This window comes from Anabrus simplex, chromosome 1 (genome assembly GCF_040414725.1).
Source record: "Anabrus simplex isolate iqAnaSimp1 chromosome 1, ASM4041472v1, whole genome shotgun sequence".
Classification (NCBI taxonomy): Eukaryota; Metazoa; Arthropoda; class Insecta; order Orthoptera; family Tettigoniidae; genus Anabrus; species Anabrus simplex.
The window spans coordinates 482371487-482398425 of NC_090265.1; the positions used below are offsets into that span (position 1 = coordinate 482371487).

General features: G+C 38.7%; 1 protein-coding gene across 1 annotated transcript in view; it reads right to left on the reverse strand.

The window, feature by feature from the left end:
* SPoCk (secretory pathway calcium atpase) overlaps positions 1-26939 on the reverse strand; it is a 288883-nt gene that overhangs the window by 250729 nt on the left and 11215 nt on the right. The window contains exon 2 of the mRNA XM_067135304.2: positions 15261-15455. Within this exon, the coding sequence (XP_066991405.1) occupies positions 15261-15455 (195 nt within the window). The remainder of the gene's footprint in view (positions 1-15260; positions 15456-26939) is intronic.

Consider the following 26939-nt stretch of genomic DNA (forward strand, 5'->3'; position numbering starts at 1 on the left):
ATGACACAAGCTATCAATCCGAAACCCAACCGGCCGTGTGGCATTCGGCCGGCCTTGGCACCGCTGGTGATATTGGGTGCGATAGATGCATTCCACATTTTATGATACGGAGGAGTATCGTATGGGTCCCATACACGCGCAGACTTCTGGAATACTTACCTGCACAGACTTGCCTCTGGGAGGTAAGTCGGAAGTATGCAGTTGCCCACACACGCTCAGACTAAATGATTTACCGAGGAGGTTGAATACGACGCGCTCACCTGTTTTCTGTTTTATGCACTTCGGATGGTTGAAAAATATATACGGATTGAAATTAATTAGATAGTCGGTATAGAAGATGAGTTTTTTGGACATAATGTAGCCCTCTGCACGAAGAAGACGCGCAAAAAATGATTTAAGTTTTCATATTTGTAGGTTACCACGTTAACATTTATTGCCGCAACTCTGATATAGCGCTTTTGTCGCAAAGTCTCCGGCTGAATTCAAGCAGCGCCAGAATGTCAGAGACTTGTCTGCAGACTTTTTGTCGGCAGACTTATCGGCCATACACACAGAGACATGTCTGTAGAGACTGGTTTGCGCAGACTTGCCTCCGACTAAGTCTGCGCGTGTATGGGCCCCTTTAGAGGTGTGAATGAATAAACTTATTATAGCCATTACAACCAGTAGGAGTTGTTTTCTTTTAAGTAAGTATGACTGAAGAGTAAAAGTCCTCTAGCCATTTGCTTTGTTCGTAAACTTCTGCAGTCGATTCACAAACCATTCCTTTATTAATTTGCTGCTGTTCATAATACACTCCGCAGGAATATTATCAAACCCTGGACACTTTCCGTTGTGTAGATATTTAATGGCGACTTCAAATTCTTGCCTAGTTATACCATCCTCTGCCAGCATTTTGTCATCAAGTGCTACTGTGTCGAAGAAAATGGAACATTTGCACTGTACAAATACTTCACAAACATTCTCCATAACTCATTTATTTTCATTACTGCCCAGTAACACCATCATTATCATCATTCATGAACCTTGTGCAAAATCCTTTTTGTTTCCTTGACATTTTCTTCATCTGTTCATAAACTAAATTTGATTCGCCTTCTTGTTCCAGATGTTCAGTTTCTTGGCACATCAAGATCCACCCCTCTTCTTTCAATGTTTTACACGATGTGTCAATATCATTTTTCAGTATTTGATATTTGTTTCTGCCTTCCTCTGAAGGATCATTCTTGTACTTCCTCCTTTCATCCATTTTCTGGAGTTCCTCATTGCTAATCTATTATTTATGACTAACCCTTTTAAATGATCCACAAATTTGCCTGCAGCCTTTTCTATTGATCCTTGTGCACAACTTGTTTACATCACTTGGGTGAGAGGTTGCACTTAATATTTCCGTATCGGTGGCCATTTTATATTCCTTTTTGCGATCTTCACAAAATATGTCTAGATTCCATTTCATCCTCATTTTCCCTAAAACGCCTTAAATTTCAAATGGGCACACATTACTACCAAAGAGTGATCTGATGCTACAGGTTTATAAGGCAGTTCCATGACAAAAAATTAATACCAGAAAATATTGATGCTATGAAAAAGTACTGCAAGTCCAATTATGAGACCCTTGGTACTATTAACGAAAGTGAAAACAGAATGCCAATATCGTTTACGGTTCAAAAATTATTTGAGTACTTAGCTGAATAACCCTGTATAAAGAGATGGTAAATACATACACCTCAGAATATGATCCTCCAGCTTGGTGCTTTAATAGTCACTTCTCAAAGCCGGTGCAGTCCCCATGCCACCCTACTCTAACAATTTTACTTCTTACTTCCATTTTGTTAAAGTGAAAGCCATTTTCTTTTCTGTTTCAACTTAATATAACCTCTTTGTAGGATGCGTTATGAATATTGATGAAATTAATCTGGGAGTTCCCTGAGCACCAGACTAGGGCATTTCCTAAATGGCTGATCTCACACCAGAACAACTTTTCAATTATGAAAAATCCAATCACACAAACAACTTTTTCAGAGCCAACCCTGACCATTATCTCCAGAAATATTGAACAGCCAAACAACACCTGTTGTGAAAAGAGATACGATTTCTTATGTGTTCACAAAAAGATTTACAGCACAGAGTATAATTTAAGATTTTGCACTTCTGCTCACAGGAATCCCCAAGGGAGCACCATATGGCTTATGTCACGCTTGGCATGATTAGTCTGTAACAAGGAACATCTTAACTGGAGCTTAGATGGTGTGATCAGCTCCTGCTTGGAATGCTTATGCTGGCACAGCACTGTGAAAGACGTTATGCTCGACTGGTAAGGGAAGCCACAGAGATAGAGCTGTGCCCAAATAACATCAACAGGGGAGACTGCTTCAATTTATCAAATACAGTACATGGAGACCTGTACTGCAGAAATACATGCATAACACCACCATGACACAGTGGGACGCACTCAAGAAACTGTCGACAGAGGGCAGTGAATCAGTAACTTCCCTCCCAACCACCACAGCACAGCACGACAATCCTCAAGCCCGGTTAGTGGGGTAGGCCATGGATAGTACGGTTATGACTTCCACGTTCCTTTGAAGAATTTCTTTGCTCACACTCAGAGGCAGAACTTCACATGCCCCGATGAAGGCCATAGTAATTTGGCTGAAAGTTCAGCTTTATTAAATAAATATATATAGTGACTTTAATCCAGTTACACATTTATTTCTTTACCTTAATACAATGAGCTACAAAAACCTACGTTCATTAATGTGCGAATGTGTTAGTGAATGGTAAAATAATATTGTACGTCGATTATAATTACATATGACAGTTTCAGAACTATTGTTTTTCTGACTAAATTACCATAAACACTATCAGTTGTTGCACTGTTTAATTGTAGAATTTTAATCAAATAATTTATATGGGCCGTTTCATAAACTACCTTTGCCACCAGTAAAGACTGACCTAAACGAAATGCATGAATCCAGAACATTTGGTAGTAGCTTTCATCAGTGAAGGAAAGAACGGTGGTGACTGTTGCTGACAAAATGTTGCTGCAAGGTAAAGGAAGACCTAGACTTTACATAAGTCACTGGTGTCCATCTGTTTCCTAACATTTATATTTGAAAAGTTTAATTTCTGTTCCTTTCTACACCAGTTACTATCCATGCTTCACTTCTATACCATAACTACAAAGATCTAAAAAATCAAACATGCACATTATGTTTGAGACGAGTACAGTACCATGCAAATTCACCAGAACATGACAAAAATGGACAATTTTTTTTGTCACTTCTTCACCTAATACATACTTGCTAATATCTAATATGCCTGCCCTTCTTTCTGTTTCATAAGTTGCTTTACACAATTTGGCATAGACTGCACAAGCTTTGAGCATTCAACATGGAACCACGCTATAACTTGTATAACTAGACTCTTACCATGTGTATCTTTGTGGAATAGTCATGTTTTGAGAGTCTCCTTTTGCAAATAGCCCACAAGTTTTCTATTGGATTAATGGCAGGGAAATTTTCTGGCCACTTTAAGAAACTAGTATTGTTCTCAATGAAGAATTTTTTCACTTTCTTCGAAGTATGGCAAGGAGCCAAATCTTGTTGGAAAATTTTGTCACCATCAGTAAACCTGTTCTGCAGCTCACCAACTCTTTCCAGCATTTGGATGTATAGGGTTAACTGGTACTAAGCTTATTGGTTCTTCATGTGTGAAATACCACTCAATCATCTTCACAGTGTTTTACAATCTGTTGCAAGTGTGCTGAAGTTGTTGGCTCATTCTTCGCTCAGCGCACATATTGAACTCTCTGCCCCTGCATTTCAAAGAGACTCGGAGAAAAGGACTTTCTTCAAGTGTTTAATTGTCCAAACCTGATGACTGCATGCCCACAACAGACATTTCCTGCACGTTTCTCCTGTAAGTAGGAGTTTCTATACAGGTTTGTGGACTTTCCTTCCATCTGCCAGAGTCTACAACAAACAGTACAAACTTGCAGATTCACTCCTCTTTTTCCCAGGTTGTGAGCCAAATCTACAGCAGTGAACTTCTGAGGAGAAAACAATCAGTTGACAGTTTTCTTTTTCCTGCCACAGTTTTCTTTCTTCAATGAAACTGAACCAGTCTGTTAGTGACACCCTTGACAGTGCCTAAAAACATCAAATTTAGTAGCACTGCACCATGAAGTATTCTGAAATACGGTAACACTACAATCGCACTACACTTCCTAGGTGTCTTATCCATTGAAGACATAGGTATTACTAACTGCGCAACTGGGATCTTTGCATTTGATGTCATTTTATCCCAATCTCTTAAGGCTTTAGGGAAGTTTCTGAATAGTATGAATACAGTCCAGAAAAATTACGGAATGAAAATAGACATGGAAAAAGTCCATCAAAGTGATGTATTGAATAGGAGAATACACTCAATTTTTTATCTTTGTAAAGTAAAAACCATCAATATGGAATGATTCTAATATCTTGCAAGGAAAGCTTTTCTAAAGAGATGTATATAGAACTAAGCAAATTAGGTGAAACAAAGGTGGGTTGTTTTTTTTTTTTTTTCATAATTCTACCGGTGGTGGCACCAGTGTGCTACACATTGCTTATTCTTGAATATCAGCTCATACACAACAGAGTTGGTTCACGATGCCCCTATGCAGTTTGAAAAACAGGAATATACACTTGCTAATTATGTTTTTCATAACTGGATAACAAAAAAGTGCCTTATGTTTTCATCGAACTCTAAAATTATTATTGACTAGCTGATATACCCGTGCTTCGCTACGGAATTCTACATTGTATATAGAATTCTAGGTTCAGTAGTGTACACATTGTGAGCAAGATTGTATTAAATTGCATAGCTCTCTCTTAACGTTACTCTAGAAACGTGACAGGGAAGTCACCAAACGCCTTTTCATATGAAGACTGGGTTAGGAAATTTTAATTTTAACGGTAGGCCCGCTTGCCTACAATCAGTCACACTCAAGTTGGGGAGTTTTCATTATAATTTGTAGGCACTCAATCTCCACCTGCATTTTTACATCCTCAGAAAGTCTTTCTTTAGTTTTCCCAACTGAAATGAACATGTCATTACAATGACGTCAGTAGGAATGGCACGATTAAAAGCAATAATTTCATATGAAATACTCGATCAAATGAAAAACCACAGAATTTCTCACTTTTAACGAACAGTACAACGCTGCTGATCTAACAGTCCAAAGTTCCAGAGCTGGAATAACCAAGCCGCAGACAGCCGTGATCCGTGAAAACTCTTAGTCTTTTTTCCGGTGGCGGTGGTGGTGGGGTCGAAGAGTGTCCCAGGCCAAAAACTATGCTATTTTGCTAATCTGTTTCCTAGGAGTACCCAATGAATCGTAAAATCTCAATTCACTGCATTGGCGGCAGAAAGAACTATCTCACTTGGAGGCAAATTCTTCCTTCAAGCCAGAGGAGAAACCCCCTCTTCACTGCTAATTTGGAATAAAATGAATGTAGAATTTAATAAAAGTTAAGAGGAAGAAGCATTTCTTAAGAAACGGCTCTTTTCAGGGTTGAATTTTGAGTAATTTAGTGAATTGTGGTACTATCATTTGGAATAGGACTAAATTGTAATTCTAGACCGGGTCATACTACTACTACTACTACTACTACTACATGAGGCTCTGCCATAAGTGTCCACACTGCTCATTCAAAACAGCGCGTCAGAGTACGGATCGAATAGCTGGAATACTATGATGAACCAGTGTGTTACGTACCAGCAGCATCAGGAAATGTATGAACCAGAGGAATGGCATGCTAAAGAAGAATGTTTTCTAACCCCCCAGCTATTTCCTGCCGATATTCAGTCAGGCTGTTATACTCAGTACGCAGCAGTAATCCCACCTATCGGAGTTCAGTGGCAGCATAAGAGACAAAGAACATCACAACAAACAATGGTCAATACCGTATAATGTTATTGTTGATCAATTTTAAGAGCTTTCGATATTATAGGCCTTCACAATTAGTTTCCTTCCGACTCTGAAATACCACTCTTATAATAGTCAGTACGGTAAAACAAAATAAAACAAAATGATTTGAATATGTATTCTCACTAACTTTTCTTATGTAGTAGCCTACTTTTCGATAGGACCAATAACATAGGCCTAGGTACTTAAATATTAAATATTTGATGCCTTCCCCTAAATTACAATTTCATCCAGGGTGAATAAAATTGTTCATAGCTTAGACTGTACTGTAGTTTCCTATCCCCCGACTCTACGAATATATACCGATTTTCATTAAATTCTGTTCACCCATTTTCTCGTAGCTTGGCGTTCATATGGACTTAACAACAAAAAATACAAATTCACGAATATCTGTTATCATAGGTGGTACGGTAAAAATATATAAGACATAAATGATCGGAAATTCAATTTTATATAACTTTAGTTATGTAATATTTATCGACAGGACCACTAATTATATAAATATTTGACAATTAACTTTCAGGCCTTCCCCTAAACTACCATTTCACTCAGCGTGAACAAAATTTATAGCCTAAGTTGTAGTGGCTCATCCCCCGACTTTACATACCGATTTTCATTAAATTCCCTTCAGCCGTTTTCTCGTGATGCGTGTACATACAGACAGACAACCGCTAGGAGGATGTATTGGAACAGAAGATGTATGAAGACGGAAGAAGATGGCAAGCGCTTGTACACCACACCCGGGAAACTGGAGTTGGGAAATAATGTCGCAATCCCACAGGGGTATCTCTGCTCACCACATTTCCAAAGGCACAAGGACTGACATAGCCAAAGGAACACCCCCCCTTGGACTTTCAGAGTATGGGAAAAGGTCACCTGCTCAATTGACTCTAGGTACCAGTTGGTACATAGCGATGGCAGGGTACGAGTACATCACCCAGCACACGAGAGAATGGGTTCCTCTTGCCCATATGTTACAGTTTAGCTAGTCGTGACTATCCTCGATGAGGACTGTTCAACATTGGAATTTTTCTGCTAGTGGTTTAATGTTGCACTAACACACTGAAGGTTTACAGCGGCACAAAGACGAGAAAGGGCTAGGATTGGGAAGGAAATGGCCATGGCCTTGATTAAGGTACAACCGCAATATATGCCTAGTGTGAAAAATGGGGAACCATCTTCAGAGCTACTACCGATATTGGATTCAAACCCACCAACTCCCAAATGCATGCTCACAACTACGTGACCCTAACTGCACAGCCAACTCGTTCAGTCATATAGGATTAAATGGGACCCCAAGCATATCTGCCAACAACCCTCACCAGCGAACTTTACAGGATCTTGCATTTAATCATGTTCATTTTTTCACCTCCAGTACCTGGCAAGAAGCTTTTCCCTATAGCAAGACAATGCACCAGAAGAGGTTTCAACACCCATTTACAACACAGATATCCCAGCACTGTACTTAGACCTTTGTTCCCAAATTGGGGCTGACTGCTTCAATGAACACTCCACAGATGCGACTATGCCTGTCTAGTCCCACAGGTTACTCAACCTCAATCCTAATGCGCGCATCTGAGATGCTAACTAGGGATTACGCATCCAGGACCTTGCTTCGACCAATCTCCATGCATTATGGGAGGTTGTGGATCAGTATGGCTCACTAACACCTTCGATACCTGGTGGAGCTCATGTCACGCCATGTCACCACAATCATCAGGGCAAAAGGGGGCACTACATGCTACCAGACAGGTATCTTCAATCGTAAGTTATGATCTTCATTTCCGTGTTGACGTTTAACCAATAATGCAGAGTTTGAGGGATGTGCAATGTGTTGAATGGTGAAACATCCCTCAAACTCTACATTATAGGTATCTTCAATTCAACAGCTCAGCTCATCAGTGAATAACTACGCACGATTCAAACATCCACCCATGTAACACATAACCAACAGTACTACACATCTGGTCTAATAAATCCCCAAGCTATGCTATTAAAAAATTCACATTACACCATTATTAATATTGCTCAAGTTTATAATTTTAGGCCAAATCCAAGTTGTTTTTTTTTTCTCTGTAAGCATGTAGTTTCACATGACTGATGATATCAAGATCATAACCACAAGTTTTTAAACATTTTATGTTCAACCTTAACCACAAGGATGCACACAAATACCCACATATATTGGCCAGGATGTGAATAGAGAGTGCCTTAGCGGTAAGTCTGTGAGTCACCCCTTATTACAGTTTATAAGGAATTTATCTTTCTAAGTTTGGCATTTTAGGCTCCAGAAAACACTTCACATATAAAGAGAACTCCATGAAAACTAATATGGCCAACACACTAGAGTCTTTTTAAAGACAAACTTAAGAAGTGCCTGATCAGAGCGAAAGTCATCATTTCCCATTATCCAGCTGTAGCCGGGTAGGGGCGAATATGATTCCTCTCCACTTTCTTCGGTCTTTCCACCACTCCTCCAACACTGTATCCCAATCCAGGTTTCTTTCTCTAATACTGCATTGGATTGTGTCCCTCCATCTCAATCATGGTCTTCCATGGCCTCTCCTTCCTTGCATTTCCATCACCTTTTTTTTGGCATTCTTTCATCACTCATTCGCTTTATGTGCCCAAACCATCTTAATCGGCTCTTCTCTACCAATTTCTTCCCCGATTTTCTCATTTTGTCTCTTCTGTACCATACTCCTCTCATCCTTCTTTGTCATTGTTCAAGTTTCTGCTCCGTAAGTTGTTATGGGTACGTAATATATCTTGTACCTAGTTTCCTTTGCTTCCACTGGCACATCTTTGTCCCATAACATGTTTCTTACACTATCATAGAAACAGCTTCCAACTTGAATCCTCTTGCTAATTTCAGCATCCAGTCGAGCATTCTCCATTAATTCACTCCCCAGGTATTTGAACATCTCCACTACTTCCAGGGGTATGTCTGCAAGTCTAATCTAACCTTTCCCTACCTTCTCTCCTCTAGTCATAACAAGAGTTTTACTTTTTTCCACACTTATTTTCAATCCACATTCTTCGATCTTCCCACTCACCACATCCAACTGTACTTGAACCTTCATGTCACCTTCCCCCCAAATCACAATATCATCTGCAAATAACATGTTCATTTCTCTTCCTCCATATGCTGCTTTTGCTGTTTTCATGATGTCATCCATTACTATTGTAAACAGAATTGGTGATAGAACACTTCCCTGTCTCAGCCCACTAGTGATTTTGAACCAACTTGTCTTGCCAACTTGTGTTTGCACATAACTACAACATTCCTTGTACACTGCCATGATCACTTATTAATCCCAGTCCAATTCCTTTTTGCACCAGACTGTCCCAAACTTTAGTCCTGGGGACACTGTCATATGCCTTTTCAATGTCAGTGAATGTCATCACCATATCATTCCCATACTCCCATTGCTTTTCCATTAGTTCTCTCATAATGAAAATGGGCTCTACTTTTGACCTTCCACTTCTGAAACCAAACTCATTTTCCTGTACCTGATTTTCAACCCTCAACCTTATTCCTACTTTCCAGAATCTTCTCCATTATCTTAGCAACATGGGATATCAGATTAATTCCCCTGTAGTTCTTCAATACTTTATCACCTTTCTTGAAAATTGGGATAATTATTCCTGTTCACTGCAAGCCTACAGCTCCAGCTGCCTTTATCATCTCCACTGAAATTTCATCTATTGCAGCAGTTTTTCCCATTCTTCACCTTTCTTACTGCCATTTCAATTTCATTCACTGTAATTTCTTTATCCATTTCTTCATCAACCAATTGCCTTTCCCGGTGGTCCATTGAATGACTCATTATTTCTCATGTTCAGCAACTTCTGAAAATACTCTCTCCATCTATTTCTTATTTCTTCTGGCTTTGTTAATATTATGCCATCCATCTTCATCCTTCACAAATCTGGTGTTTACTTGATCTCTCTGTTGCTTAAGATACCATACAATAATTTCTTGTTGTCCTGCATATCATCTCAATTTCTGTGTGAACAAGGCCCAGCTTTTCCTCTTTTCCTCCACTACTTTCTTGGCCAAATTCTTTGCCTCCACATATTTTCTTCTACTTTCTTCAGCCTTAGCTGTTTTCTATGTTTTCCATGCCCAAATCCCTGCGGGCTTTAAAATATTGGGACACTGTCTCTCCAGGGGTCATAAATATGGAGGGCCCGTCCTGGGTTATGAGCAAAGTCCTCAACGGCATCTACGGCGGAGAAGATGAACTTCAGTACGGTGGAAATGGTGGAAGGGGCAAACCCATAGTGCCTGTACTCCAGAGGAGCGGCCACGAAAGGTGTCTGTCTCCATGTTACGGGCGGCCTAAGTTTGAACTTGGCAGTAGGTATAAAATGCCTTTGGGTGTGGCGAGCCCATCATAACAATAGCCTATATGGATAAAGCCGATATGGTGCCTCGGAAAAGGTTAGCGCATCCCTTGCTAAAAGAGACACACAGCTGTTTGGGTGCTGGGAGAACGGTGAGAAGTGGGCAACCAGCACCAAACAATATCAATATTGCGATAGTAAATGTTCTGACACTGACGGGAAAGACAGAAGAACTGGTTGACTTCATGAAAGAAAAAGATTCAGCCATACTTGGATTGTGTGACACTAAGAACACGGGTACAGGAGAGATTCCTCTGAAAGGAGGATACAGGCTGTATTACGGCGGAGGACCTGAAGCAAATAATGATGATGATGATGATAATAATAATAATAATAATAATAACAACAACTCCGCCATTGCCGGTCCCAAGCCCGGGGCCTCATCTTGCAAGTGATGGGGAAGGAGGAGGAGGAGGAGGAGTAACAACCTCGTAAAAAAACCTGGGTCCATCTGGCTCCGGATGGTAGCACCCTGTAAGGGCCCCTGCCTAGGGTTACAGGTGAAACCTGGTCAACGGTCTTGAAGGCGGATGAGGAATTTAATGTCCCAACGGTGGAGAGAGCGGAAGAACCTAGTGGAGTAAAGCACGAATAAAAAATCATTTCGGACTAACAATCTGATCTTATCCTGGAATTAATTTCCTACCTTGTACAATGTACAATTTCAATTGCAGAATGGAAAGTCCGCTGAATGAAAGCACTACCCCAGGTGGTAGCTCGGAAGAGAAATCCACCATTGCGTTATACAATGCATCGGGACCTAGGGTTCTGGGGAGTCCCAACATCTGCAATAAGGGTGAGTCGGAGCATCCTTGGAATCCTTTCAGACTTAAATTTAAGAGGAAATTCTTTGCAGGCACTCTTAATGTAAATTCCTTGCTAAAAACCGGCAAACAGAAAGAATTGGAAATTTTCTTAGATAGACATGAAATCCAGATCCTAGCAGCTCAAGAGACACCGTTTATGGATGAGAATGTAACAGAAACAAAAAATTATAGAATCTTTAAAGGTAAACCAGCAATCAAAATTATGAAAGGAATGCCACTACTAGGTACCGCCTTCTATGTCCATAAAGCAATAGTTGATAATGTTATAGAATTCAAATCTAGTTCAGAAAGGTTATCTCTTCTCACACTTAAATGCAAGAACAAAAAGTATACATTTGTTAACTGTCATGCACCAATAAATGAAGATAATAGCAAGAACCCAAATAAAACTGAAGAATTCTGGAGTCTTCTAGATGATGAAATGTCAAAAATTCCAAAATCAAATGTTATTATTCTACTAGGTGATTTTAATGCACAGATAGGCAAAGAAAAAGTTTTCAGCAAAAGAGTAGGGGCATATCCGGCACACAAAAGAACAAACAAAAATGGCATGAGACTAATCTCTGTAAATCCTTTCACTTAAAATTAATGTTGACCTTCTTTAAGAAACTTCCAAGAAAGGCTAAAATATGGGTGTCCCCAAATCCGATGTTAGGAGAGTTTCAGTTGGACCATGTAGCTATTTCTCAAAAAAGTATCAAGGAAATGATGAATGTTAAAGTATTAAGAAGTGGGAAGTTTGACTCCGATCATTACCTCTCTAAAATTAAGCTAAAGCTTCTACCTCGCAGGAATCGAAGACGGCCGAGAAAATTAATGAAATACAACATAGATAGGCTCAACATTACACAAGCAACTATAGAAAACTTTCAGGAAGAAATTAAAATAACTCAGCATGGCAAATGGCCAAAATTATCTAAACAGATTAATAGTGCAGCGAAGAAAATATTTGGATCAGTTAAAACTAAAAAGAAAGTATGGTGGAATAACGTACGTGAGGAAGCACTTATGGAAAGAACGAAAAAGTGGAAAAAATTGAAATGTTCCGGAAAGAATGAACACTATGAGCTATTTAAACAACAAAGAAAGGAAACAACAAGAATAATAAGGCAGGTTAAAAGATCTTTTGAAAAATCGCAGCTAGTAGAAATTGAGAATAATTTTGTAAGAAATAACTCCCGAAATTTCTATCAGACCTTTAAGAATAACCTGAAAGGTTATCAATCCCGGAGAATTTGCTTCAGAGATGCAAATGGTAATATTGCCCTTAACAATGCCGAGAATTGTGAGATTCTGGCAAAACACTTCGAAGACCTGCTGAACTGCCCTGAGCCAAATCATAAATTAGAATTTTCAGAAATTCAGGAAAATCTAGAAGCTGATTCACCTCCAACAGCAGAAGAAATAAAGGAAGCAATAAAAAAATCTTAAAAATAACAAAGCTAGTGGGGAAGACTCCATAACAGCTGAACTTTTAAAATGGGCTGAACCAAAAATTATAGAAGATCTGCAAATAATCTTTGAAGAAATTTGGGAAACAGAAAAGATCCCAGAAGATTGGAAAGTGGCTCTAATACACCCATTACACAAGAAGGGTAACAAGCAAGATGTCAACAACTACAGAGGTATATCTCTCTTGCCAGTTGCTTACAAGATATTCTCAACAATACTACTAAATAGAGTAAAATCGACACTGGACAGTCAATTGGGTGAATATCAAGGTGGATTTAGAGAAGGAAGATCTTGCTCCGAACAGATTTTCAACCTGAAATCTATAATTCGACACAGATTAATAAACTCCAAAGACATAGTTGTAACATTTATTGACTTTAAAAAAGCTTTTGACTCCGTTGATAGGGAAACCCTAGATAAAGTAATCCGTGAATTTGGAGTTAAAACTAAATTGGCAAACCTAATTCGTGAAACAATTACAGACACTATCTCAAAAGTAAAATTTATGGGTGAAGTATCTCGACCTTTCAAAATAAATACAGGTGTCAGGCAGGGCGATGCTCTATCTCCACTCCTTTTCAATTGTGTCATGGAGAAAATTGTAAGAATTTGGAATGAAAAACTGAGAGAATCTAAAATATTGCCACTCATGCTGGGGAAGAAGAACAAAGGTGTTGCAATAAATTGCCTAGCATTTGCAGATGACTTTGCCATACTTTCAGAAAGCCTTACAGATGCAGCAATGCAAGTCAATCTCCTTGAAAAGACAGCCAATATGACAGGCTCGAGAATCTCTGACGAGAAAACAAAATTTTTGACGAATATAAAGAGTGCCCCAAAGTTTTTAGTAACTGATAGTGGTCAAATAGAAAAGGTAAAGAAATTCAAATATTTGGGCGAGACAATTCAAGAAAATGGTTTAGAAAAATCTGCTATAGAGGAGAGGATACAAAAGTTGGAAAGAGCATATGGTATAACTAAGAATACTTACAACAAAAAGTGCTTATCAAGAAAACTTAAAATAAAGCACTACAACACAGTAGTGAAACCAGAATGCCTTTATGCCAGCGAATGTCTAGCACTGAACTACAAGCTTGATAAATTAGAAATATTAGAAAGAAGAATTATAAGGAAAATATTAGGTCCACTAAGAATTGCAGAGTTTTGGAAATTAAGAAGTAACAATGAAATTTACCAGAACGTAAAAAACATATCAGAAACAATAAGAAAAAGGAGATTGCTATTTCTTGGACACATTTACAGAATGGATGACAATAGACTAAGTGAATCTTCAAGTACCTTTGGGAAAAGAAATCAACTACCCTGGATTCAAGAAGTCAAGAAAGACCTGGAAAGGAACAACATACGAGAAGAAGAATTATTGGAAAGAAAGATTTTTAGGAAGAAAGTCTTACAAATGGAAGGATTCCAAGGGAGGAAGGAAAGGAAAACAGGCACAAAGTGGACTGAAGACAGGAAAAAGAAACACAGTGAAACAATGAAAGAATACTGGAAGAAAAGGAAAGAACAACTAAGGAGGAATAATTGAAATTGTAACGTGGTCCTTAGAAAGCCGGAACGCAAGAAGAAGAAGAATAGAGTCCAAGTAAGAAGCGTATATTTTCTTCAAACAAGAGAAGAAATCCAAACCACTCCCTCAATTTTGCTAGTGATTTCATATCACTCAAGCACTTAAGAGATTTAGAGCAACAATGGGATCAAAATGAGCTGGAACTGAGAGTAACAGCTGTAGATTTAAGGTGCAGTCTCAGCATCTGCCTGATAAGAAAATGAAAAACCATGAAAAACCATCTTCAAGGCTGTCGTGGAACAGTTCTTGTCAGTCTTTCCATTGCAAACACCAATACAACCCATACCTTGTAACAAAGTTCCACTGTGAAAATATATCTAGAAATAAATTTGTTAATATTACCAACAATGAGAAATGGATATCTTGAAGGAAACAAGGTAGAGGAGGGAAGCAAACTTGTTTTACAGAATGGTTGATATTGTTATAGTCATAGGGTCTTCAGTTTTATGTGAAATCCAAACCACAGAGTTTATTTTCTCATTTGAAAACCCCCCACATACATTAGCTACCCTTTGAACCGTGACCACCTTGGTGAGAAGAGTGTGATGTCACTTTGTTATCATGTCCCCATAGCTTGTTCATTTTTTTTTCTTTTCTAAATTGTGCACAATTGTTTCTATTAAATGTTAAATCAATTTGTAATTTAATGAATTGGTAATTTGCTCGCAGAAGTGGCTACTGAACTAGTTCGGTACATTAAGATTTTTTTAAAATCTGTAATGGCACTGTAAATGATTTTCCTGATGACTATCACTGTACACACTTTCTATAACAAATATGGACTGTAGAGAAATTTCCATTGACTGGATAGAGTAAAATTAGAAGGTAATTTAATTATAAGCAAACCATTGAGGAGAAAAATAGGATTATAAAAATTCTACCAAATCCTGCCACTTTTACAGTAATGAAACTTAAAAACCGACTTTTCAGTTTAAAATTATACACAAGTAACAAATTTATTTTCACTACATGCAATGAGTACAGAACATTAATGAAGTATTTCAAGATATAATACCTGTTCAATATACTTCTTCCATGTTGGTTCCTCATCTTTGACTATAAATTCGTTATACCCTGCCAACTGTCTTCGCAGTTCTGCTTCTCGCCACCTGAGACCTGTCCGCAGATCTGTTCGTAACCTAGCAGCCACCTCTTCCGAGCCAAGGGTGCTAGCTTCACTCGTTGTCAACCACATTTCTTGATCATCCACCTGTGAAGCCCAATGACAAATATTACCCATAAATTAATCTGCATAGATTGATGAGTATGCCTACAAGAAATATAGAAAGCAAAATAAAAGTGCAACTGGAAACAACATGCTCATGAGAAAAAGTACAACAATGCCGGAAAACCACTTTCAGCATGTTCACAGTAAAACGTGATAACACAAATATCCAAAATAAAACATTTAGCCTACACCAAACACATAGGTTGATTTTATACAATGAAACATACTTGTCGATTTAACCCCAGAAAAAATATATTCCGTTTCAGACTAAGAAAAACGAACATCAATGAAAAAAATCAGAAAAACCCGCTTCAAATATAAAACAAAAATGCTTAATGTGAACAGAATACAAATTAAAGTATAAGTGTAAGGAAGAAAAACCAAATGCATGCACAGTGAAAGGTATGGTACTGAGATGTTATTTACCAATGTGGCTGCATTCTGATACATTGTAGGGAGTCAAAATGAATTATACAATTTTTTCTATTTGTATCTGTACATATATTTAAGAGGTGAAATCATTCTCCAAAGCAGTACAATTTACTGAATAGATATGCAATATTACATAGACGCTGTCATTAGATTTGAAAGATATCAAAGTGAAAATATTGCATTTGATGAGTAATGGAAAGCATGTTTATCTCCTGGTTCCAGACTTACTTTATAAGTATAATTACCCCTATAAAATGTTCAAATGGTTGCAAAATACACCAAGTTTTCCTAACCCATTAGCCCCTGAAGTTATTAGGGTATAACTAGATTGTGCTGGGGTTGAGTTTGTACCTAGAACCTATATTGTCTTACAAAATGACAAATGTGCATATGCAAACTTGCAACTCCTATGAATGGAGCAGCCTCCAGTGAACATCATGGTTGTTCGATACACGTAAGTATAATAATTATAGCCCTTACTATGTATTAGTTTTAGCAATTGAGTAGTAACCAGGGAACGGATTTTAGGACATTTATTCCTAAATCATATGCTACCATTAAGATTTTATAGTTCACATACATGCATACCTTTGTAAGTGGTCCATGCACTTTTCAGCTTTTAGTGCATATAATAGCAGAGATCTAGTGCTTAAAACAAGATTAAGAATGTGGAAAATTTAGTACAAAAGAAATGGAGACACTAAAGCATATTAAAGTTTTTATTTATTTATTCATGGTTCATGTTTGTGGGTTACTGTAGTCATGTCCTAGTTCGTGAACCATGGGCAACGGCTGAGTGGCCTAGTAAGTGGTCCTGAGAGTCGGGATACCAGTTGCTATGGAATGGGAGTGGGCATCTCGGACATATTCTGAGTCGTGGCCCTCCTTGTGCTCAGGCGGCTAGGACTATACAATTCACCGGTGGTCCATAACCCGTTAGAGAAGAGATCCTCACTTGGACTATGTGCAAGTAGGGCAGCATCCTGCTTCATGAATTTACCGAGCTCAGAACACTTTAAGCAAGCCTCGGACCTATGGGAGCAATGGAGTCCCACTCCCATTTGACAGGCGAGGGACTCCTTGGAAACAACTTGGCAAACGAAATGGAATTTGATGGGGAGCTATCAATATTAATGGGGCTTATGGAAGAAAGGTAGAACTGGCTGAGTCAGCAAAGAGGATGCATCTGGATGTGCTAGGAGTAAGTGATATTCGGGTAAGGGGAGATAATGAGGAAGAGATAGGAGATTATAAGGTGTACTTGACGGGTGTTAGAAAGTAAAGGGCAGAGTCTGGGGTAGGGCTCTTTATCAGGAATACCATTGCACACAACATAGTTTCTGTTAGGCACGTAAATGAGCAAATGATGTGGGTAGATTTGTCAGTGGGAGGAATTAAGACAAGAATTGTGTCCGTGTATTCACCATGTGAGGGTGCAGATGAGGATGAAGTTGACAAGTTTTATGAAGCATTGAGTGACATCGTGGTCAGGGTCAACAGCAAGGATAGAATAGTGCTAATGGGCGATTTCAATGCGAGAGTTGGGAGTAGAACTGAAGGATACGAAAGGGTGACTGGTAAATGTGGGGAGGATATGGAAGCTAATGGGAATGGGAAGCGTTTGCTGGACTTCTGTGCTAGTATGGGTTTAGCTGTTACGAATACATTCTTCAAGCATAAGGCTATTCACCGCTACACATGGGAGGCTAGGGGTACCATAATAGACTATATCTTAACAGACTTTGAATTCAGGAAATCTGTTAGGAATGTAAGAGTTTTTCCCGGATTTTTCGATGATACAGACCACTATCTGATCTGTAGTGAACTAAGTATCTGTAGGCCTAGGGTAGAGAAAGTGAAATCTGTCGGCAAACGAATCAGGGTAGAAAATCTCCAGGACGAGGAAATTAGACAGAAGTACATGGATATGATTAGTGAGAAGTTTCGAACAGTAGACAGTAAGCAGGTTCAGGATATAGAAAGTGGATGGGTGGCATACAGGGATGCTATAGTAGAAACAGCAAGGGAATGCCTAGGAACAACTGTGTGTAAAGATGGGAAAAGGCAAACATCTTGGTGGAATGATGAAGTGAGAACAGCCTGTAAACGTAAAAAGAAGGCTTATCAGAAATGGCTCCAAACAAGGGCCGAGGCAGACAGGGATTGGTACGTAGATGAAAGAAACAGAGCGAAACAAATAGTTGTTGAATCCAAAAAGAAGTCATGGGAAGATTTTGGTAATAACCTGGAAAGGCTAGGTCAAGCAGCAGGGAAACCTTTCTGGACAGTAATAAAGAATCTTAGGAAGGGAGGGAAAAAGGAAATGAACAGTGTTTTGAGTAATTCAGGTGAACTCATAATAGACCCCAGGGAATCACTGGAGAGGTGGAGGGAATATTTTGAACATCTTCTCAATGTAAAAGGAAATCATCATGGTGGTGTTGCAAACAGCCAAGCTCATGGGGAGGAGGAAAATGATGTTGGTGAAATTATGCTTGAGGAAGTGGAAAGGATAGTAAATAAACTCCATTGTCATAAGGCAGCAGGAATAGATGAAATTAGAACTGAAATGGTGAAGTATAGTGGGAAGGCAGGGATGAAATGGCTTCATGGAGTAGTAAAATTAGCGTGGAGTGTTGGTAAGGTACCTTCAGATTGGACAAAAGCAGTAATTGCACCTATCTACAAGCAAGGAAACAGGAAGGATTGCAACAACTATCGAGGTATCTCATTGACTAGTATACCAGGCAAAGTATTCACTGGCATCTTGGAAGGGAGGGTGCGATCAGTCGTTGAGAGGAAGTTGGATGAAAACCAGTGTGGTTTCAGACCACAGAGAGGCTGTCAGGATCAGATTTTCAGTATGCGCCAGGTAATTGAAAAATGCTACGAGAGGAATAGGCAGTTGTGTTTATGTTTCGTAGATCTAGAGAAAGCATATGACAGGGTACCGAGGGAAAAGATGTTCGCCATACTGGGGGACTATGGAATTAAAGGTAGATTATTAAAATCAATCAAAGGCATGTATGTTGACAATTTGGCTTCAGTGAGAATTGATGGTAGAATGAGTTCTTGGTTCAGGGTACTTACAGGGGTTAGACAAGGCTGTAATCTTTCACCTTTGCTGTTCACAGTTTACATGGATCATCTGCTGAAAGGTATAAAATGGCAGGGAGGGATTCAGTTAGGTGGAAATGTAGTAACCAGTTTGGCCTATGCTGACGACTTGGTCTTAATGGCAGACTGTGCCGAAAGCCTGCAGTCTAATATCTTGGAACTTGAAAATAGGTGCAATGAGTATGGTATGAAAATTAGCCTCTCGAAGACTAAATTGATGTCAGTAGGTAAGAAATTCAACAGAATTGAATGTCAGATTGGTGATACAAAGCTAGAACAGGTCGATAATTTCAAGTATTTAGGTTGTGTGTTCTCCCAGGATGGTAATATAGTAAGTGAGATTGAATCAAGGTGTAGTAAAGCTAATGCGGTGAGCTCGCAGTTGCGATCAGCAGTATTCTGTAAGAAGGAAGTCAGCTCCCAGACGAAACTATCTTTACATCGGTCTGTTTCCAGACCAACTTTGCTTTTCGGAGCGAAAGCTGGGTGGACTCAGGATATCTTATTCACAAGTTAGAAGTAACAGACATGAAAGTAGCAAGAATGATTGGTGGTACAAACAGGTGGGAACAATGGAAGGAGGGTACTCGGAATGAGGAGATAAAGGCTAATTTAGGAATGAACTCCATGGATGAAGCTGCACGCATAAACCAGCTTCGGTGGTGGGGTCATGTGAGACGAATGGAGGATAGGTTACCTAGGAGAATTATGGACTCTTATGGAGGGTAAGAGAAGTAGAGGGAGACCAAGACAACGATGGTTAGACTCGGTTTCTAACGATTTAAAGATAAGAGGTATAGAACTAAACGAGGCCACAACACTAGTTGCAAATCGAGGATTGTGGCGCCGTTTAGTAAATTCTCAGAGGCTTGCAGACTGAACGCTGAAAGGCATAACAGTCTATAATGATAATGTATGTATGTATTCATTCATTTATAAACTGTGGTACCCATCGCTCATGGGACAATCACTTGGCATGTGCACAATATTTTTGTCCACGCGTCACACAGTTCCCCAGATTCTGACGCAGAGAAGTGGACATGCCTCTCCCAATTGGCAGCTTGTCGTGACATACTCCCTTACTTGCTTTCTGTGACCCTTTGCAGTTTTTTTTTTTTTTTTCATTATTGCTGTATAAAAAAAAAGCAAGTATCAGATTAATATTATAATACTGATAGGTATACAAAACCTTTAAAACATTGCCAGAACGACCTCAATAGCAACTCTTTCTACAGTCTATAGAGCGACTTACCAGCTCTTGAAATTAAACTTTCACGTGACTGCCAATGAAATTTCTTATTTTTCACTGTACCCGAACAATTTGCCATGAGCTACTTTAGTGTAAAACGTACCATTAAAATCCACCCATCTATTTTCCCGTGATGATGTAAAACACACTGAAAAATGTTAACACTGATGCTTTCACAGTCCGTCCTTTCGCCGTGTCAAGAAAACAAGGTGAAACTCTTTACGTTTCATAGAGAACTTTCCTCTGCATCTTTAGAAGAAAATCTCTACTGTTCCTGAGGAAGTCTTCTACAATAATGAGGGTTTGAATTTAAGATTGTGAAGTATCATACGATAGTCATGTTATAAATTATCATGCAACAATTTTCTGTTACCTCTTGTTTCATTTCTATCACAGAACTAAATACAATATCAAAAAATTAGAATTATTCATCAAAGAGTGTTGAAGTAAAAAAGCAATTTCTTGACTTGGTTCCTTTCTTGATTGCATCATTCAGTTATGCATGTTGAATATTATAATTCCTCCAAACGTCGTCCACGTCTCTCTTTCAGACTGCAGAATGCTATTTCAATCTGTCAAACGTGCGAGCTGGGTTTAAGTTCTCTTTGGATCAGGCTCAATTGTATCCAGCCATATTGTTTAGATCTTCCTTGTGGGCTTTGACAATCTACCTAAAATTTAATGTACCGGCAACAGGTTCACACACAGCACGTCTGACATGGATAGGCCTATACCACTTGACGGGCCTCTGTCTCATTGTTTCATAATTATGTAAAGTACCTGTTCACTGCCTGATTATGTCATCAATGAATTTTGATGATTATGTAATGTTCCTTTAATTGCTATAGATTTTTAAAATGACAAGTCTGAATCTTGTCCCACAGGAGTTCTCTGATGAACCAGTAAATTATCAAAACATGGCTGGCATATTTGAGCACCTTTAAATAACACCGTACTGAGCTGGGAGTGAAACTGCCAACCTGAACTCTAAGACCAGCACTATGCCATCTGAGTTACTAATCAGCCCAGCCAGACAGTGTTATGTCAGATAAAATAAATAAATAAATAAATAAATAAATAAATAAATAAATAAATAATAATAATAATAATAATAATAATAAGTGCCTTGTTATGTGGGGGTTTATTGGAGTAATAAGATTCCAGAAGAATGAAAAGTGGCCCTTTAGTACTTATTGCATAAAAAAGGTGACAAAATGTTAATAAGCAATGACGTGAATATCAGCATGGATTTCAAAAAGGTAGATCTTGCTTGGAACAAATGTTTAATTTAAAATCAATAATTCGTCACAGAATACTGAACTCCAGGGACATAGTAGTGACATTTGTGGATTTCAAAAGGGCCTTTGATTCCTGTTGATAGATAAAACAATATGGGAATTTGGAATGAAATTTAAATTAGCAAACCTAACACAGGAAATACAGTTTCAGAAGTAAAATTTATGGGCAAAATATAAAAACCTATCACAATAAATACAGGTATATGGCAGGATGATGGCTCGTCACCAATTCTGTTCAACTTTACTTTAGAGAAAACTAAGAATTTGGAATGAAAAATTAATAGAGCAAAATTTTGCTGATAACTTTGGGGAGGAAAAACAAAGGTGTTGAAATTAACTGCCTTGTATTTTCAAATGATTTTGCTATACCTTCAGAGAGCCTGACGGATGCAAAAACACAAATCAATCTCTTGGAAGAAATAGCCAACAAAACATGTTTGAGAAACTGTAAAAAAAAAAAAAATACACTAATTACAAACAAAAAAATTTTATGACATATTGGCTGAACAGAGAAATTAAAAGATTCAAATACCTGGGAGAAATAATTTGAGAAAATGGTTTAGAAAAAATCTGCTATAGAAGAAAGTTCAGAGCACACAGGAAGGAAAGAGTGTGTGGCATCAATAAGATTTTTTTTACAAGAAATGCTTTTCTTAAAATAAGGCACTACATCACAGTAGTGAAATCAATGTCTTTAAACACAACTGAATGCCTAGTTTTGAACTATAGTTTATTTAAACTAAGTACTAGAAAGAAGAACTGAGAAATATTTTAGGTATAATGAAAACAACAGAACAATGGAAATTAAAAAGTAATAAGGACATAAATATACCAGAACATAGAAAATGTAACGGACACAATAAGAAAAAGAAGACATATCTATAGAATGCATGATAACAGATTGACAAAACAGATTCAAGTACCTTCAGGAGAAAAATTTGTCAACAAGCTGGATACAAGAAGTCAGGAAAGATTTAGAAATAAATAAAATAAAATAGGAGGAAACTATGCCTTTGCTGGCGAGATGTAGTGTTTACAGTGCACTAAGTCTTCTGGTATGGGCTATATCAAATTTGTTACTTTCATTGACCTGTCTCAGTCTCATCCTTGGCTTTGACAATATGAAAGTGACTGAGGTATGAGTGATGCTAGTAATACCATTCCTTATGTAGCCAGTCCCTGTTATGAATGGTGTGAAACTATCACTCATAGGGTCGATTGGTGCATGCATTTCAGTGGGCTTGGCAGACTGATATGTAATAGCAACTGCTGACTCGGTGAGGAAAGCAACGGGGAAACTACCTCACTCCTCATTCCCCTAGTATGCCTCTTCAGTGACGCCTAGGCTATTTATGACAGCTGTTGGCGGAGCTGGAGAAGATCAAACCAGCCTTCGGGCTGAATACCCAACATACAACATAGGAGGAAACTATGGAAAGAGATGTTTAAAGGTTATGATGATTATGATGATGCTTCTTGTTTAAAGGGGCTTAACATCTAGGTCATCAGCCCCTAAAGGTGTAAAATGTAATGACAATTTAAAAGTTCAAAATCATCTACTGACCACAATTTTTAAAATGTGATGAATGAATCGATGGATATGAATTTAAAACAATCAGTGGATCTGACCCAGTAACTATTATAAACAATAGTATTGCTGACCAAGGGACTGCTTCTAAAGTACAATCCTGAATCAAGGATGCTTGTCGTCTAAAGAGGTCCAAAATCCAGGTCAACGGCCCCTCATAATGGTACTTATCACTAGTAAAGTAGAACCATGGTATCTGTCATGTTGCGGTACTAATCAAAAGTAGCGTAGACTCATGGTGTTCCACACATTATGGTACTACTCACAAGTATTGTACGTCGCACAGGTAATGCAGACCTATGGCATTTCTCACAGGATTGCGCCACTCACGGACAACGCAAACCCACGGTGTTCCTCACCTAGGTGTACTAATCACGGGCGCCGGTATTCCCGTGGTGTTCCTCATATAAGGGTACTAATCACAGGCAACGCAAACCCACAATGAACCACTCTCTGCTGCTACTAATCACAAACTTATTGTGTTACAAGATATTAGAATCATTCCGTATTGACGATTTTCCCCTTACAGAGGAAATTTAATTTCCTTTGTAAAGTAAACCTATTTTGTACCTAACATAGTGGTACTACTCTCAAATAAAGGCGACCCATGGTGTTCCCCGCGTAATGGTACTAATCACAAGTAGTTTCATGGTTCTAATACAATCATCCCTTGGTCTCCCCTTTTAGTAGCCTCTTACGACAGGCAGAGGATACCGTGGGTGTATTCTTTGTCTGCATCCCCCACCCACAGGGGGTAGACAGAGAGAAAAAAGAAAAGATCAGTCACTTCAAAAAATGAAGTAACGGATGAAGATAGGCAAGGGCCACGAAGGGCGTGAAAATGAAAGACTCCCTAGGCCTCGAATGCTCTAATACTGTCGGGGTCGGAAAAGAAGAAGAGCTGACCAAGGGAGGTCAGACAGGATATATGAAAGTACGGAGCCTGGCACAAGTAAGTGGAAGCAATGACAGGACTCAGCCAAGGGCCCCGTGGTCGCCTAACCATGCTCCCTAGTTGAGAGCCCCTGGGGCCCCTTTCAGTCACCTCTTACGACAGGCAGGGGATACCATGGGTGTATTCTTCATCTGTGTCCCCCACCCACAGGGGGTCTAAAGGTTTTAAGAATGGAAGAATGAAAAGGAAACCCATTTCAACATGATCTGAAGAGAAAAGAATAAAGCATTGTGCAATGAAGGAATAATGGAAAACTGAAGAAGAAACAACAAGGAAGGATGTATTGAAATTGGCATGTAGTCCCTAGCAGGCCTCATCGTAAATAATAATAATTCTAATATTACACAGCAGCAACAACAAGCAGTTTCCCGCTGGCTCCGCCCGCAATGTACAAAGTATGACGTTGGTTACTATCCGCATAGATGTATTTGCAAAGTTTCGAGTTAATGAAATAAAGCACATGATCTGCTGCAGTAATAGAATGTAATATTATGTCAACAAAACACTTGAAAATACATCACACAAAGAAATTGAATTAAACGTTCCTTGGAACAACACTACGCGCTGAATTGTTGGAAAGTCCTTGAAAGATCTTCGTCATGGAGACAAATGTACTCATAACTTTTCTCAGAATCTAGCAATTTAAGTAGTTATTACCTCAAAAGAAAGCGCTTGATCCACTGAGTGTTTTTAGACCAAAACGAACTGCGTACCTCAATTAGAACGAAAGATTTAATTGCTTCAATGAAAAGAAAAAGTTGAAGAAATGGGACGTCAAATTGAATGTGCAGTCATAACTTTCCTCAGAATCAACCAATTTGAATAGTTAAGAGCTGAAATGAAAGATCTTAATCCACTGAGTGTTCTTAGGTCAAAACGAACTCCGAACCTCAATTAGAGCCAAAGATATGATAGCTTCAAAGAGACAAAAAAATTGAAAAATCAAATAATTTGAGGAAAGCGAAAGTTAAGTGATTTATAGTGCCTGATGACAAATCTGTGCATGAATACCTTTCAGTTTTAAAAAAAGAAGGAAATCGACCGGATAGAATGGCCGTACTGACTGACTTTCGTTTTCATCAATTTTTTTAATATATAACAATAATCTAATATAGTATTTATTGGTGTACCGTTGTTCCACAGTAAATATCATACCTAATAGAAAACACTCCTTCCTGTCTTGCTTTCTGTCATACTAATTCTCACTTGGTAATGATTTAAAGTTTTCATGTTTGGATCAACAGCCCGTAGATCTATTTGATGCAGATCTCCATGCCATCCTATTGTGTGCTAACCTGTTTATTTTTAAGTAACTGCTACATCCTACATCTACCCTAACCTGTTCAGAAATATTCTTTCCTGGTCTACCCATAGGCCTACCATTCTTAACCTGTACAAACATTCAAACTAACCCCATGACACTACAGTCTTGATGGGCCTTGGCCTACCAAGTGACCACTGTTCAGCACGAGGCCTGCAGATTGAGGCGATGTTGTGGCCAGCACAACAAATATTTTCAGCTATCTAGACCAAGGCAGCTATATTACATCACACAACTTAATTGTTCTCACGTAAGATGAGCGGAATTTGAACCACCCTGAGATTGAGGTAAAAATCCCTGACATGGCCAGGAATCTAACTCAGAGCCTGCAGGTGAGGCAAGTTTGCTTTCTGTAGACCACAGGGCTGGCTCTTATCCACTACACTTCCATTGAAAACTAACTGATGTCTTAGATTTGTGCAACTAATACCCTGCAATTTTTACCTAGTACAAACAAAACATACAAACCAATGAACCCCATGGTACTATAGCCTGATGGGCCTTGGCCTACCAAGTGACCACTGCTCAGCCTGAAAGCCTGCAGATTACAAGGTGATGCATGGTCAGCATAACATATCTTCTCTCATTCTTTGTTATCTAGACTAGATAACTCTTCAACTGTTCCCACATAGGCTGAGTTGAACTTAACTGCTCTCAGATTCAGGTAAAAATCCCTGACCTGGCTAGGAATCCAATTTGGGGCCTCCAGGTAAGAGGCAGGCTCACTACCACCTAGGCCACTACCTGCTACAATTCCCTTAAAAAGTGAACAAGTCTCTGATGTCTCCAGATGTGACCTATAAATTTCTTCTTATGGTCAAATTTTGCCAAATAATTCCTCTCACCAACTCAATTCAGTATCTCTTCATCTGTAATCCAATCTACCCACCTTACCTTCAGGCAACTTAAAATCAGATTTTAAAAGCTTCCATTCTCCCTTTCCACACCAGTTATAGTCCATGCTGCACCTCTATACAATACAATGTTCCATGCAGAAATCTTAAAAATCATCTTTCTAGGTACAACTGTCTGTGGTGAGCATGTTTTACGAAAGGCTTTCCTTGCTTGTGCTAGCCTGCATTTAATGTTGTCCTTATTTCCACCACTGTTAGCTATTCTAATACCCAAGTAACAATATTCATCTCCTGAATTTAAGACTTAATTTCCTACTTATTATTTCCTGCAACATCAGACTTCATTCCATTTTATTTCATTATGTTTTTTTTATTTATTTAATTTTACCTTTTACTCCTTCTCCAAGAACCAGACCGTTCATCAATTTCTCCAATTTATCCTGTACCAAGCTGTTGCTCTCCCTCAATCTATCTCCAAATCACAATATCAGCAAATATAAATGTAATACCAATATAAATGGTCCGTTATTGGACATTATAAATTTTGCAGCTAACTCATTCCCGGTTGCCAGCGTTTCGCCCTAGCGTGCTATGTTGGGCTCATCAGTTGGTAAATAGCACACCCACCAAGACACATGGCTAGTGCATCGTA